Raw genomic sequence first — 17107 nt, forward strand, 5'->3', positions numbered from 1 at the left:
ATCATTTTAATTATTCTTTATGAAACTATTTTTATTGAATATTAATTATTTAATGGTTGATTTAGAATTTTTGAATCGTTTTTTCTTTTGTTTACTTATGAATACAAAACCTTTTTAGTTTTTACAAAAAAAGTTACTTATCATTCCTTTTTTTAATTTTTAGTTATAAAACGATGAGCGATACGAGCAAGAGTAAGAAGGACATACACCTAAAGTCTTGGATAGAGGAACAAAAGAGGAAGTTGGTAGGACCATCAACACCTGAGAAAGTCAAAAGCAATGATGCATACATGAAGTATAAGCCGCAGGACAAAGAGAAGCTAAGAGGAGACATAGAAATTGCCAAATTCTTGGCCAGATGCAATCTTCCCTTCAATCTGGTAGAAGTTGATGGATTCCAAGATTTACTTGGGTATTTGTTGAAATAAATGCTTTAGAGTGATTGTGTTTTTTTGGGAAATACTTTTAAAGTATTCTATTGGGTTGGGTCTTTGGTTATATAATTTATAAGATGATTAGAATCCCTACTCACTAAGTCTGATTAACTATTTTACATTAAATTCCGCCATTATTATTTATAACCTTAGAATCCCTTTGCTTAATTTCAATGTCAAAAATGCTGTTGATGGTGTGTTGAGGTCTGAATTGCCAAAGTGCTATCTCATCAGACTTGTGGAGCTGCCGCAACAATGATTCCTACCAAGCTGTCACCTTGCACAACATTCGCGAGAATTTTCAGCTCAGAATGATTGTGATTGGAACTGGTCCATTTACCGAAAGACATTTAGCTGAAAGCATTGCTGGAAGACTTGGCACGTAAGATATAATACCTTAACATTTAATAAAATGTTTAAGGTTTTTCGATAAATCTTGTAATATCTCGTTATGTATCATAATTATAAAATGAAATATTTATGTATCCTATGCAAGTCATATTGTTTTATAAAACAATACATTACGATACATAATGAGATATAACAAGAAAACTTAAAATATAATGTATTTCTTTAGGTATGTTTCGGAAATTCCTGAAATGATGGGTTCAGTTCAGTTGTGTGTGTCCATGATTCTGCTGCAAACACGAAGGCTGCCATTCCAAAATGCAAGTTTGTAGACAACTCTCTTTTGTGTGCAGACCATCTTCCAAATCTTGTTGTGGAGCACACCATTGATGAAACCAAGTCGCATGGAACTTTGGATTTAAAATCTGCCTTAACCAAAGCTACAGCCTTGAGTACAAAAAGTCATAGATCAAACTTGGTCAAGCAAAGAATTGAAAAAGAGGTAAAACTGAATTATGTATTAATCTTTGATGTATTTGGCTATTTGTATCTGACTACATTTCAATTACTCAAGCAATGATCTATCACAGTTAATCTTGTTACATTTTAATGAAAGTCCTAATTTTTTTAAATTGTTTTCAGGATATATTAGATATTATGCAGTATGTACAATATTTTGATCCCTTTTTCAGTATTAATCAATGATGGAGGACAGTGACATCAGTACTCAAGAAAAAGCATCACTAAAGGTTGTCAAAATCATTGCACCTGTGCAGACTCCCTGGAATTCTGTTTATATAATGCTGGAAAGCATCATGGGAATGAGGCCGATTTTGAGTTCAATTCGTGACAATCTAGGAAATAACGTTGGAATGAAGATTGCTAAGTCAGTCCTAAGTGAGGAGGAGTTCAACCTGTATGACAAAATCCTTCCAAATCTCAAAAGAATCTATGAAAACTCTGGAAGCCTTTCAGCTGACAAACAAGTTTGCATTCACAGAGTGATTCCACACCTTTATGGCATTAATTACTGTACAAAAGGAAAAATTGACGGAAAATTTTTTTCTCCAACAGCCGAAATGTTTCATCGAAGGTTATAAAAGAACTTGGAGAAATATTTTCCATATTGTGGTGCAGACAACATTTTCTCTGCAGTGGCAAACCTCCTGAATCCTGTCCTGAATAGTAACTGAATGGGAAATGTACACAAAGATGCCTGATGAAAGTGGACCCAATGTCCTGAAATTTTGGAAGGAGAACCAGGCAAAATTCCCATTGCTTGCTCAGGCTGTTAGGAAGTGGCTCTGCATTCCAGCATCATTTGCTCCATCAGAACGAGTTTTCAGTTCAGGTGGCAACATAGTGTCATACAAGCAGACCAGGCTTCAACCTGAGCAAGTTGAAAAACTGCTCTACATCTAACAAAACTATGATTGTGTCAAAATCTGGAAGTATCTGCTTAACTCCACTGATGAAATTGAAGCTAAAGATGATGAGGACAAGCCTTTGAGCATTTTATCAAGAACATCTACAGTCTCTCCTTTGCCTGAAGGTATTGTGCCTTTTGTCACCATTGATGACGATCCTTGCCCTGGAACCTCTGGCTCTGGTGCTGCTGTCTAAAGTTCTTGTCACTTGACTTGTCAGTTCTAGTTTCTATTTTCAATTGATTATAAGTTATAAAAATAACATTTTGGTGCATAAAATAAATGGAATCATCATGAATCCATGATCAAATTTATTTATCTTTATTTGATATAGGTGTAGGCAATCCTAAATTTAATTTTAGACTAGAGTAGAGGTCTAGAGGATAACCGATTGTAGAGTCTTTATCTTTAGACAAGTTATTTGTGGTACAATTAAAGCATTACTCCTATAAATTGCTAAATTACAATTTAAGTGATTTTTTTTGACAAATTTCAGTATTAAACGATAATTTGAAATTATCATTTAATTATTAATTTCCAATTTTAAATTACCAGGTTGAAAAAATTTTTTTTTTTTATACTGCCATTCAATAATTTAAATAATGTATTTTTTTTATCCTTTTTTGTACACTATTTCAATGGTCAAGCGGTCTGAGGCACGAGTCAGTTATCTAAAGGTTGCACGTTCAATCCCGGGTGGCGGTAATTTTTTTCACTGACAGAGAAGATGCTGATTGGTTACTTTGGAGAAGGATCAACTCAGAGCCGAACTTGATGAATCACATGACAAGAATTCTCAATCGAGAATTTTGTTACTTCTCGTAACCTCTCGAAACTTGTGAAAACCATGATCTTGATTGAAACTACTCTCGAAACTCAGTGTTATTTCGAGATCTCGTATCGTAATGTCTCATAACAAAAATAGTTTCAAGACGCCTGAGCCTAATATTTTTATTTAAATTTCTGACTTGAAAATAAAAAATTGATAAAAACAAAACAAAAAATCTTTTTTTTAAAAAGTTAATAGTTGTAAAATAATAACATCTCTAATTTTATTTCTAAAAATTAAATAAATAAAAAACTTTGATTAAAATTTTTTTTTGTCACTTTAAAAAAAAGAGTTTTGAACACAAACAACATATTAGTTAGTATATTGGCAATAATATCACTAGCAGATAATGTTTGTTTACTATCAAAATTATTCATAACTTTACTCCTTGATTTCTAAAAAAAAAAAATTCCCATTAAAAGAAGAGACAAAAGTTTAAAAACTAAGCAGTGTTTGTGAAACAGCATAATTCTTGTTTAACTACAAAAAATGTTACTTTGAAATTTATAGGAATACCAGCACAACATGTTATGTGTCTTTAAATCTAAAATCTGGTTCTTTGCAATGTCATACAATCTACATAAGCAAGTAATTAGTTCCTTAAACCACTAATTGTACTAAGATTAATTATTAGTGTAACTGTAGTATTAAAACTAATTGTATTAAAACTATTTGTATTAATAAATTTTGTATATTATATTTATTATACATATTGAATACCTATATTATTTACTCAAATATTATTTTTTTATTTTTTCAAATAATTATATACTTTTTAAATCAAATATATTACTAAAAATTATTTTAAAAAATAGAAAGTTGTAAATTTGTTAATTTTTATATTTTTGCATTATATGAACTTAGGTACTAATTAGACAAACATAATTCATCAGTTATGTTACAATAAAGTAACTTTTCTTAATCTTCAGAATTGGTTTTGATTTATTTATGCTTGATTGATAAGATTGAGCAGTCCATATTCAATGAAGGCCTTTGTAAAAGTTGGTATAATAAACTTAGAGACTTATTTTAAAAATTTGCAAAACAAATATATATTTTTAAATGCACCTTGTTTGGGGTTATTTTAGGTCTTTTTGACAGCAGCAGCTGATTAAAGAAACTCTAGCAAAAGCCTAAAGTCTACATATAAACAACAGACATAACTTATTATAAAAAATTAAAGATTTGCACTATACATATAAATGTATAGTAACTAATTAGTAATTAATCAGAAAAATTGTGTATATTATATAAAAAAACATGTTTTCTAAAACAAATATACTTTAATTTATCAGGATTCTAACATCCATAACATTGCCCAACTATATAAATTGTGTATAATTTATGTAACTATTTATTTTCTCAAACAAATGTGGATAGCTATTTGAATTAAATAGCATATTTAGAAGCATTTCAAATGTATATCAATCTTATAATCCATCTTACATCTTTTACAACTGTTTTTAAAATCTTTTATTTATAATGCTATTAATGTTTGCAGAAAAATGTTTTTAAAAACCAATGTGTCACACACACTGTAAAGAGAGTGTAACAGAGGACCTAAGTTAATGCTGCATAAACTAATTTTCTAGAATCGCCCCTTCTTTTAAAGAAAATATAATGAAAAAAAAAGAAAATATAATGAAATTGAATAACGAAAAAAAGATATAAATCAGTTTATATCTTTTTTTCATTATTATGTTTTTTAAAGAGTCAATTTGTGAGGAAAATTAATTTTTTATTTTATTTTTAATATATCAATTTTAGCTTAGCTTTTTCGAAATTTGAAGAAACAAAATTAAGGTTGTGTTAATATTTTATTTTTAATATAATGTGAATTATGTGAGTATAGTATTTATATTATTATTTCAAGACAAGATCAAACATAAACAGTAATAGTAATTTTAATGACTGCAATTTTTTTTTAAATTAGACTATTAGTATAATAAAAATATATTAAAAAGGTAACATCATAACTCAGTTTTAAGTTGACCAGACAAAAGTCACATTATTTATTAAAAAAATTACTGATTGTATAATAAAATGAGTAATTCTTTTAAAAAATTTTTCTCATTTATATGCAGAAGAACATCTTTATATATAACCTTCAGCTAAAACAAGAAAAAAAACTCAAAAGATAAGGAAAAACCATTATCTAATTTATCAAAAAAGAGCTCAGAATCATCATTTTTTTAAATCAGTCTAAATACTTTTACACTGAGTTTTTAAACCTTGTCTTGTAGTTATAAGAAGTTATTTCCTGTAAGCAGTACTTTAAAACATTAAACGGGATATTTTAAGTCTTAAAATATCCCGTTTAATTTATAAGAAAATAAATTACCAGTTTTAAGTCTTAAAAAGACTTAAAACTGGTAATTTATTTTCTTATAAAGAGCGTTTTGATTGTCCAACATTTTGGATTAGTAAAAAGAAAGCCAAGCTAAAGAGACTGGTCAACAACCAAGAAGGAGTCAGAGGAGATTAAATCTTAAATTTGCTGTAAACCAATTGACAATTAGTCATCAATTTTAAAAAATGAATATTTATTACAGAAAATATAAAAAGACTCCTAGACACTTTTATTTGTTGTTCACGTTTGAACAACAAAAATAAAATAAAAAAAGAAGCAAAAAACTTGTTAATTAGCTCTATAAAACAAAATCACTTCTGATCATTAATGATGAAAAAAACTTTTCTTTTGCAGATGATAACATGCCTGAAAATTCTGGATACTTCACAGACATTAAAGAAACATCCCCAGAAAGTATTAGCTTCAAGGAAGAGAGAAATAACTAAAAAAAGCTATTAATGTGGATTGCTGTATTTAACAGAGGTATGTCTGAGCCATTGTTTCATACTTCCGAGGCCGTAGCAATCAATACATCAATGTATGTTGATAGATGTTTAGAAAAAAATAACTTCCATTCATTAACAAGTATTATGACAATTTAAACTTATTTTGGCCAAACTTAGCAAGTTCTCATTACATTAAAGATTCTCTAAACTGGATGGACGGACATGTTAATTATGGTTGATAAGAAATCTAATCCAATAAATGTGCCTCAAGCACAACCAATTGAGAACTTTTAGGGGGATTTGGCTCAGAAGGTTGAAAAGCCTCATCATTGAAAGTCTTGATTGATTGCATCAAAATAAAACTAAAAGAAATTGATTTGAATTTTTTAGTTGCTTGTCAAAATTTCAAAGCAAATTTAAGATGCAGATAATGGAGCATTATGATATGAGAAATAACTGATTTTCCTTTTAAGAATAAATACTTTATTTTAAGAAAAAACATATTAAGAGTTTTATCTTTATTTGTTAATAGGATATTACAGTTTTTTCTTTGTGCAATAACTTATGCTTTACCAATTACAATTAAAATTAAAAATTTTTTGATACTCAATAAGTACTTAAAAAATATTTGTCAATTAAATCAGTAGGGCAACTGCTCATATCATTGAACCAGTGAATCTAAAGCTCCTTTTTGACAGCTTACTATTAGATCTGATTTGGTAATGTACTACTTTTCTAATAAGAACTTCATTCCTTGAGAGTAGCATTTAGGCAATCCAAGATAATCCAAGCGCTTAGCAAATTTATTCTTCTTTTAAAAAATTTCAGAGGTAACTGAGCTACCTCCTCAGGGTTTTAACCTTTAAGGAGATAATTTAACATTTAAGGAAAACACTTGCTGACAGCTGCATTCTAGGTTATGTTTTGCTTATAATTTACATTTAGCTAACTTTAATGCTGTTAATGAAATTTTAGACATTTCAACTCATCAACACACTATGTTGCTATGGAAATAATACACTCCAAATTTTAAAATAACCACACAACTTAGAAACTTTATAATATTTATTTAAGGAAGACACAATTGTATTTCATAAAAGCTCATGCTCCAGTTAACCCCTGAGCTCAGATACCTAAAACAAACCTTCCTTTAAGCTTAAAAATAAAATTTATTGCACCAAATTCTATATATATATTAAATATTAGTATAATATCTCTGTCTGCTTTTATAAATAACTTTATTTCTAAAATTTAAAGCAACACATTCTTAAATACACTTTCTTGATATTGATGTTTATTTTTGTGATGTATATAAAAACCTTTATCTGTTATATAAATGTACCTGGTACAACTCTGCAATTTGATTTTTTATGCTTTGCTTTTGAACTTTCCCAATCATCATCCTCTTGACTACTTTCAGAAGTGTCACTAGCACTGTTGTAATTGTAAACCTCTTCTAATTTTACTTTGTTTTGTTTGACATAAATTAAGGGCTTAACAGGTAAACCTAAAAAAATTATTTTTAAAATTAAATTTCATATATTATAAGTTATTTTATGAGTTATTGTATTACTATTTGTAAAAACAAAATTTTAAATGTTTACTTGCTAATTTATGTATATAGGAAAATTCCACAATTACAAAAAAATATAATTAGTAGTTTTAATATTTTTTTTAAGCAACATTAACTGTTTATTTATCAATTTAAATACCACTTTTGATATCACATGCTCTAATATTTAAGTTACCTAACATCTTAGAGCTTAGTTTAATAACTAATTTATTTGTTGAAAGTTTTTCAATATTTAGTTGATTGAAATTTTGCTTATATTCCCCTGACATTTCTATCATTTTTACTCAATAACATTAAAACTTCAACATTAATCTCCAGAAACACTACTCTTACTCCCCAAAGAAAACAGATAGCCCACTTTCTATATATAAGAAACTTCTATATTTCTGATTTAAATAGAAAACCAATCATTTGTTTGATTAAAAAAAAAAAAGACTAAATACTTTGTGCCCTTTTAAAAAACAGTTGAAGTTAACAAATTGGTCTTTTAAATAAATATAAAAGCTAATACTAAACATAAAGAATGTCAAAATAATAAAAAAGCTTGAAAGAATATCCAACATTTAAAATATTTAAATAAACTTGAAAGACAATAATAATTTACATTTCATACTTCAAACTTCACTTTAAATTTTTTCCTGATCCTTAAGTTCTAATACTACTTGATTTAACAGCATTACATTACTTTCAATTCCTTTTGTTTGCAACTTTCTATTTTCCTCAAGATATTTCAATGAGGCATTACAAACGGTCTATTCATTGTTGATTTTAACTTGTTGAGCCTTCAATTTGTTAAGTATTGTGAGACCTTTGATTGTCACTTGTCTTTCACAAAAGACAAGTGACTTTTCTTTTATGTTTTCACTAAGCATATTACTATTTATACTAAAGCCATTCTCAGCTAATGCTTGATCAAGACTTTTGACAAAACCTTGTATTTTATACCATCTTCGATGGTTTCAAAATTTGATTGAACAATTTCTAGTGTAACATTTTTTTAATGCTGGTTAAAGATTAGATGAACTTTTTTCTAACAACTTTGAGAATTGTGTGAAAACGAGGAGACATTCATTTGAAAAGATATGCAAGCAGTAAAGAATAAGATGAAATAATAGCTGACTTTTTTACAGATTTCATCTGTATAAGAAAATAAGCTTTTTTTTTGTTGATAGGATTTACTCTGAACTGATGTAACTAGTTGCTCCAAGAAAAAAAGATTAATTTAAACTTTTTTAAGAATTTAAATAACTATAAGCCAACAATCTTTCATGAATATATTGATCACATCTTGAGATCACACCTTTTCTCCTTTAATTCCATAGTGAAATAAAAATTTTTTAAGTTGCCTCCCTTTGATGATGCTGCATAAAACATCTTGTTTAATTATTAAACATTAGTTATTAATACAGTTTTGTCAGATTTATGCAATTAATCATTGCCAAAGATGTGGCCATACTTTCAAATGATTTTTTCGCAGGAGGGTAACCCAAAAATTTTGAGTCAAAGTATATGTATTCAACATAATTTAGATCATTGTTCTAAAATTGAATACTTAGATCTGTTTGACAATTTTGAAAAGAATTATTCAGACTTTTATCAAAGGAGAAGTATAAAAAGAAATTTCCATATATTTTTTTTAAAAGTATGTGTAAACAATGCCTAAGACCAAAATTAATAATCAAGTTTTTTTCTACCCATCAGGAAACATTTTTGATATAGTAGACCATTCTTATTACACAAGTTTATTGAGAAATTGTTTAGTACTGCATGCAAAAAAAAAAAAATCTCCATGAGTTTTATCAGATTGATCAACTATAAGAACTTCTGGTTTTTAGACTGTGCAGGTTTGAAGTAGCAGGATATACTGGCTTTGACTTTCTGAATACGTTTTTTTCCTTCCATGTGACTTGTCACAGCTCTCTTTTTTAAAACATTCAGAATGTTTTAAAAACATTCAGAATGTTTTAAAAACATTCAGAATGTTTTAAAAACAACCAGAATGTTTTAAAAACATTCAGAATGTTTTAAAAAACATTTTGGTCAATTTAATTTGCGTTTTTGTGGTTTTTTAAAAAACGATGAATTTGTAATTAAATTAATGGTTTTGACTTTCGTCCAACACGCAAATGTTGGACGAAAGTCAAAAGTAATTAAAAGTGACGTATGTGTTGGCGCAAGAATCACTTTTTTCCTTCCGTGCTTCCCTAATGCAACAAACTATAGAACTATATATATATATATATATATATATATATATATATATATATATATATATATATATATATATATATATATATATATATATATATATATATATATATACATATATATATATATATATATATATATATATATATACATATATATATATATATATATATATATATATATATATATATATATTAGTAGTAGAAAATCACTTAACAAAAATTTTTTTTTTTTTTTTTTTAAGTGATTTTCTACTAGTTAAGTGATTTCTACTACTAATATAATTGCTCTGTTCTTTTAAGAACATTGAGCACTCTATTGTGTAGAATACTTTTTAAAGCTGTTTAAATATATATATATATATATATATATATATAGCAATATATAGATCTATAGTTTGTTGGCTTTGGGAAGAGTGGAAGGAAAAAAGTAATTCTTACGCCAACACATACGTCACTTTTAATTACTTTTGACTTTCGTCCAACATTTGCGTGTTGGACGAAAGTAAAAACCATTAATTTAATTACAAATAAATCATTTTTAAAAAAAACCACAAAAACGCAAATTTAATTGACCAGAATGTTTTAAAAACATTCTGAATGTTTTTAACAATATAAGCAATGTTTTTATTTTTATTTTTTTTAATAAAATGTTTTTATTTTTAATTTTTTTAATAAAATGTTTTTATTTTTAATTTTTTTAATAAAATGTTTTTATTTTTATTTTTTTTACTGTAAATCATGCGCGGAGTGTTGCTACATCGACTATCTTATAGCCTGACTCGCAAGGGAGTGCTGCTACATCGACTGACAAATAGCCTGACTCGCAAGGGAGTGCTGCTACATCGACTGACAAATAGCCTGACTCGCAAGGGAGTGCTGCTACATCGACTGACAAATGGCCTGACTCGCAAGGGAGTGCTGCTACACCTACTATCTTTTAGCCTGACCCGCAATGGAGTGTTGCTACATCGACTGAGGGTTTGGTTGGGGCAGGCAATCTCTCAATTAATAAAAAAAAAAAAATTCCGGTCTTGCATTTTAATTTTTACTTTTTGTCAACAAAATATGGAAAAAACTTTCGGACAACATCTACGGGTTGTATATATATATATATATATATATATATATATATATATATATATATATATATATATATATATATATTTATATATATATATATATATATATAGCATTATACATATATATATATATATATATAGCATTATATATATATATATATATATATATATATATATGTATATATATATATATATATATATATATATATATATATATAGATCTATAGTTTGTTGGCTTTAGGAAGAGCGGAAGGAAAAAAGTGATTCTTACGCCAACACATACGTCACTTTTAATTACTTTTGACTTTCGTCCAACATTTTCGTGTTGGACGAAAGTCAAAACCATTAATTTAATTACAAATTAATTGTTATATAAAAAAACCACAAAAACGCAAATTTAATTGACCGGAATGTTTTTAAAAACATTCTAAATGTTTTTAAAACATTCTGAATGTTTTTAACAATATAAACAATGTTTTTATTTTTAATTTTTTTAATAAAATGTTTTTATTTTTATTTTTTTTTATTAAATGTTTTTATTTTTTTTTTTTTACTGTAAATCATGCGCGGAGTGTTGCTACATCGACTATCTTATAGCCTGACTCGCAAGGGAGTGCTGCTACATCGACTGACAAATAGCCTGACTCGCAAGGGAGTGCTGCTACATCGACTGACAAATAGCCTGACTCGCAAGGGAGTGCTGCTACATCGACTGACAAATAGCCTGACCCGCAAGGGAGTGCTGCTACATCGACTGAGGGTTTGGTTGGGGCAGGCAGTCTATCATTATTAAAAAAAAAAAAATTCCGGTCTTGAATTTTAATTTTTACTTTTTGTCAACAAAATATGGAAAAAACTTTCGGACAACATCTAAGGTTTCTCTCTCTCTCTATATATATATATATATATATATATATATATATATATATATATATATATATATATATATATATATATATATATATATATAATATATATATAGCATTATATATATATATATATATATATATATAGCATTATATATATATATATATATATATATATATATATATATATATATATATATATATATATATATATATATATATAGATCTATAGTTTGTTGGCTTTAGGAAGAGCGGAAGGAAAAAAGTGATTCTTACGCCTAGAGTTGCAAAAAAACGCGTTTTCTTCCTCTTGCGTTTTTTTGGGTCAAAAAAACGTGTTTTTTTGGTTTTTTTGGTGTTTTTTTGGTTTTTTTGGTGTTTTTTTGGTTTTTTTGACTTTCTTAACAAGTTTTTTATTTTTCTTGGTAAATAATTTGGAAGAGTTTTTGTCTTATTCTGTCTATTTATGGTATATGATCATTATAATCACAAATACAATGTATAAACACCAATTTAAAGTTAATGTTTTAATAAAAAATTTAAAGAGCTATTTATTAAGTATATTTATTAGGCGGTTTAGCATTAAGTTTGTTATAAATCTAGGTATATTGTATGAGAATGTTTATTTGTCATGTTTTAATTCTTAAATATTGTTGTACATCCTAAATATTACACTCATATAAAACTATACTTGTCCATGACAAAATACTTATTTTTATAATTTAAATATACTAATATACGACATCATGCTTATTTAGACAACCCTAATATTTATTATGTAATAAATTGGTCTTACATTGTTTGCTACATATTTTGAATTATATTGCCAGTAAGCCCTTATAATAAAAGCCTTAAATTTATTTAATTTACATATCTATTATTTTTGAATAATATTTTAAAAGTTTTAATTCGTTATTAATTTAGTGCTAAGAATTGTAGCACTGTGTTGTGTAGTATACACAATTAAAAAAAAGTATAAATATTTAAGCAAAAAAGTCAATAATCTAGTAATTTTAACATGTATTTAAACTATAAAAAATATTCTAAATGGATGTGCTTTCTGAGTCCGAGTCTTCCCGCCCTAGACTACCTTCATCTTGTGATTCATAAACAAAGTCACTGTCACTTTCTATATTAACTGCTTCAGACTCTGCCCAAGGCATTGAAGTGCTAGGAGCTTTATTTACACTCGAGTTATTAATTTGAGGAGTAGTTATGCTTGTACCATTTTTATAACTGGTGCTTTCAATATTTTCAAGTTTTAAATTTTGTGAAATGAAAACTAGTTTTCCAGCCCTTTCAGTTGTTAAGCGATTTCTTTTCGCACTATGAATGTTAGAATAAGTGCTAAAACTTCTCTCACATGCTGCACTTGAAGCTGGTAGCTGAAGAATTCTAGACGCAACTTTTGATAGTTCAGTAAAGGAACACAATCCTTTCCACCAAGTTATGGGTTGCGTTATTCCAACTGCAGTCCAAATAAAAGGTTTTGAAAATATACCACCCTTTGATTGGTAATTAGCCAAGTCAAACATCATAATTTCTTCGTTTACATCAGGCATACTTGCGGCAATGTTGTGTATCGCCTCACATGCATCAATCTATAAAAAGATTTTTCTTTCAATAATTTAAAAATTACTTTATTAATTTAAATAGTATTTTCAAATTTAAAAATTATAAATTTGAATTATGTGTAGTAAATACCTTTTGTTCTCCAGTCAAGACTCTGCCTTGAAATTTAGGATCTAGTATATTGGCAGCCAAGTGAATTTCTGTTAAACAAAAATCTTTTCTTTTCTTAAAGATTTTTTTGGCTTCTTCTTCTTCCTTCTTTGAGAATGGGCTAACTGTTAAGTTTTTAAAAGTGAGGTCTTCCAAGAAGTGAAAAGTTTCCACAACAGTAGATAACAAGGGAGTATTTGACTCAGTTTTCTTTATTGCATCAGCTATTGGTGACAGCAATTTGAAAAAACCTTCAACCCTGTCCCAAAAAACATCTGATAAAAGAATATTTTTTGTTACTGAATTAAGTCCACTGTTTTCAGAAATAGCCAATGTTTTTAATGGTTGCTTATTTTTTTGTATGCTATCTAAGCACGCCACAGTTGATCCCCACCTTTAAATAAAATACAAAGAAATTATGATAATTTAATAAATTTAGAGTAAAGTAATTTACTAAATGAAATCTATTTTTATGAATGTATAATAAAATTAGTTACATAGCTCAATTTTTTTATGTAATGTACAGTATATTTATATTTTTAGTTTTATTACCTAGTTCGTACAGGTAGTTTCAAGGAAATGCATGTTACTACACCAGCTGATTTTTTTTGTATATCTCTAAATGCTGCAACAGATAAATGAGAATTTTTTATTTCTTTAACAATATCAGTTACTTGTGACATCAAAACACTTAAAGTTGTCAATTTTAAAAAATCTGTGAACAGCAAATTTAAACCATGTGAAATGCATCCATAACAATGAAGATGGGGATAACAATCTTTTAGACGAGTCCACGCATTTTTCATATTTGCAGCATTGTCAGTCACAATGCCCAAAACTTTTTTAGGATTTATTTCTTCTAAAACTTTCTTTATTTCATTTGCCATATATTCACCAGAATGGCTTAATGTTCCTACAAAACAATTTAGGATATATTACATATACTGTGCTATATAAATATTATAAATCTATTTATTGATACATTATTTCTGCTTACTGAAATGGTTTTCAGTGTTGTTTGTTATAAATTTAATATCAAAGTTAATTATAAAATAGTATGCATATTTTAAAAGTCTACGAGTCTGTTAAGTAAATCCATTGTATACAGTACTAGAATTATGGTTTTACCTGTAGGCAATGTCTTCCACAAAATGGGTGATGAAGAAGGTAATGTCATTACAAAGTTTATGATAGCTTCATTTCTGTAAAGAAGAAACAGCATATAAACAAATAGGATCTGTTTATTAACTAAATAATATAGGTTTAATTGCATCAACTAATATTATAACAAATTGTTACTGTACCTTAAATTGCTCCATCCATCACACATAAATCCAAGATAATCTGCAGTTGCTACCATTTCTTTAACATTTGCTGAAATCCTTGAAAATTCATTATCTAATAACACATTTGACACTTCATGTCTTGACGGAAGCTTATAAGCAGGACGTAACTTGTTCAAAAAGATTTTCCAATAGTTATTTTCTACTATATGGAGTGGCGATCCACTAGCATATATTGCTCTGGCTAGGTGTGTATCAATCAATTCCTGCAAAATATAATGTCATACTGGTACATCAGTGAATCATGAAACAAATCTTAAATTTAAAAATCATGAACTTTTAATAAGCTAGTTCAGTTAATTCTTCAAATAAATCTTAAAATTTCAAAATACAATACACACCTTTTCAGTTTTTGTCATGCTGTCAAACACGGAACATGGTGTTTTACTTCTACAAATTGATTCAGAAGAGGATGTTCCGAAAGAATCAGATCGTGGATTTTTTGTTTTTGGTTCAGCATCTCCAGAAGAGTCTTGCTGTTTTTGACTATGACCTGATTTATTTGCATATAGATTTTTTACTTCTTCAGGACATTTTCGACATTTTTCAATATGCTTAGTCATTCGAGTTCCGTTTTTAGAGATAATGTCAAAGCAAAAAGAACATTTAACTCTTTCCATTTTGCTAATTTGTTTCATAGGTATAAATAAATTGGAAACTACAGTTTTATTTCTCCCCCCTGTATGGCCTGTTTTACTCATTTTTATAACTAAAATTTACTATGTTAAGCAAAATATCTAAAATTTAAATATAATTAAATAGAGAACATAATTGATTATTAAAAAAAACTCCTTATAACTTTTTATTTGCAACTCAAAACTTTAAAAGTACAGTAAATAAATTTAAAAAAAAAAATAATAATAATAATAATAATATATATATATATATATATATATATATATATATATATATATATATATATATATATATATATATATTTATATCAAATAGTAAATAAAATTAAGTAAATGTAGTTAAGTGTAATAAACTTAGATAAGAAGTGTTTATTGTGTCAATATATAACAATAAAGTCAATAAAAATTAAATAGAGGAAGATAAAATTAACTAATGATTTTTTATACAGGACTGCTATAACCGTGTAAACCTAAACATTAATAATAAAACAATTACCTTTAAACATACCAAAAGAAAAAGAATTTTAGTCAAATTCAGCCTTAGGTTTCCTATATAAATCTGAAATTAAAATATGTTTAATAATATTGCCATTAAAGTTAAATTTAGTAGCTTAAATGATGAATTATTAAATATTTCCCAAAAAAACCAAAAAAACGGAACCCTGCGTTTTTTTTCCAAAAAAACGACCAAAAAAACCAAAAAAACAAGAACCAAAAAAACGCGTCACATCTCTACTTACGCCAACACATACGTCACTTTTAATTACTTTTGACTTTCGTCCAACATTTTCGTGTTGGACGAAAGTCAAAACCATTAATTTAATTACAAATTAATTGTTATATAAAAAAACCAAATTACAATCCACATCCACTTTAGACTGGTTTATTAGCAGAGAAATTAATGAAATAAAATACTGCAATACGACTAAAGTTCTGCGGTTTTTGTTATATCAGAATTTTTTTTAAATAAAACACTAGGATTTTTGACTCTTTGTCATTGATTAAAATACGAATTATAAACAAAAAAACATATGAGCAATTAACATTTAATTATCGTAATGTTATAGTTCGTGCAATGTTAATGCTAGCGAGGACTATAACTCTTCAGAGTACACTTTCTGGCATCTGGCACTCGCTTTCTGTGATCCTCAACCACCTGAATTAACCTCTGCATTTCAGATTCATTCCTTGTAATCGATTCATTAAACATCGACATTAAAGCCACAGATCGTTCGGCAGCATCATTTACTACTTTCAATGAATATACTAAATTTTTTCCTTCTTGGTATTCTGGGGAATCATTCCAGGTAGCTGGATCGTTGTTGAACAGAAAATCAATATCAACCTTCATTGACCGCAACGCACTTGCTGAAACTGATGTCACCAGCATGTCCAGAGATTTCTTCTCTAGACTTTCAATGTTCTTTAATTTGATCAACCTTTCAGACCAGTTCTCACCGTGAAATTTCATGTTGGAAATCATTTTTCGCTTCTCTTCCGTTTGAAGTTTGTTTGAAAACAAAGCTAGTGGGACCAATTCTGGTGAAAGGTACCACAAATGGTTTTGAAAGTTCTTGACTGCTGCTTCGGAAATCGTTTTATTCACAACTGCAAACTGATTAAGTTGCTGAAACAGAAACAAGTCATTAACTGGAGCATCGCTGGCATTTGTGCATGATATCCAAGATTTTACATAAACCAGACTAGCAAATAAGCAAAATTCACAGAGATTTTTTTCCTCTTTTGTGGTCAACTTGAACTCTTCACGAAATAAATAAATCTTAAAACAATAAATAACCTTGGCCATCCAGCGAGCCATGTGATAAGCACCAGGGATCTTGAAAT

General features: G+C 27.7%; 2 protein-coding genes across 3 annotated transcripts in view; both read right to left on the reverse strand.

Moving 5' to 3' along the window:
• The window catches only part of LOC101234692 (gastrula zinc finger protein XlCGF57.1), a 72325-nt gene that overhangs the window by 29552 nt on the left and 25666 nt on the right, over positions 1–17107 (reverse strand). For both annotated transcript variants that reach the window (XM_065803863.1, XM_065803864.1), the window contains exon 3: positions 7177–7341. In XM_065803863.1, coding sequence (XP_065659935.1) covers positions 7177–7341 — 165 coding nt within the window. The remainder of the gene's footprint in view (positions 1–7176; positions 7342–17107) is intronic.
• LOC136083921 (uncharacterized) lies at positions 11898–15366 on the reverse strand. The gene is made up of 6 exons (XM_065803862.1): positions 14969–15366; positions 14589–14833; positions 14413–14486; positions 13837–14197; positions 13267–13678; positions 11898–13163 (listed from the first exon to the last, which is right to left on the reverse strand). The coding sequence occupies exons 1-6, from the start codon at positions 15326–15328 to the stop codon at positions 12606–12608; spliced, it is 2010 nt and encodes a 669-aa protein (XP_065659934.1). The 5' UTR covers positions 15329–15366; the 3' UTR covers positions 11898–12605.

This window comes from Hydra vulgaris, chromosome 08 (genome assembly GCF_038396675.1).
Source record: "Hydra vulgaris chromosome 08, alternate assembly HydraT2T_AEP".
In the NCBI taxonomy this organism is placed as follows: Eukaryota; Metazoa; Cnidaria; class Hydrozoa; order Anthoathecata; family Hydridae; genus Hydra; species Hydra vulgaris.

What these genes read in the sequence shown, in the direction of transcription:
- LOC136083921 (XM_065803862.1), bottom strand. Translation starts at nt 15,328, where the DNA reads ATGAGTAAAACAGGCCATACAGGGGGGAGAAATAAAACTGTAGTTTCC. An exon ending in GCATGACAAAAACTGAAAAG is followed by an intron (nt 14,834 to 14,968) that starts GTGTGTATTGTA and finishes TATATTTTGCAG; the next exon opens with GAATTGATTGATACACACCT. An exon ending in AAACTACCTGTACGAACTAG is followed by an intron (nt 13,679 to 13,836) that starts GTAATAAAACTA and finishes TTTTATTTAAAG; the next exon opens with GTGGGGATCAACTGTGGCGT.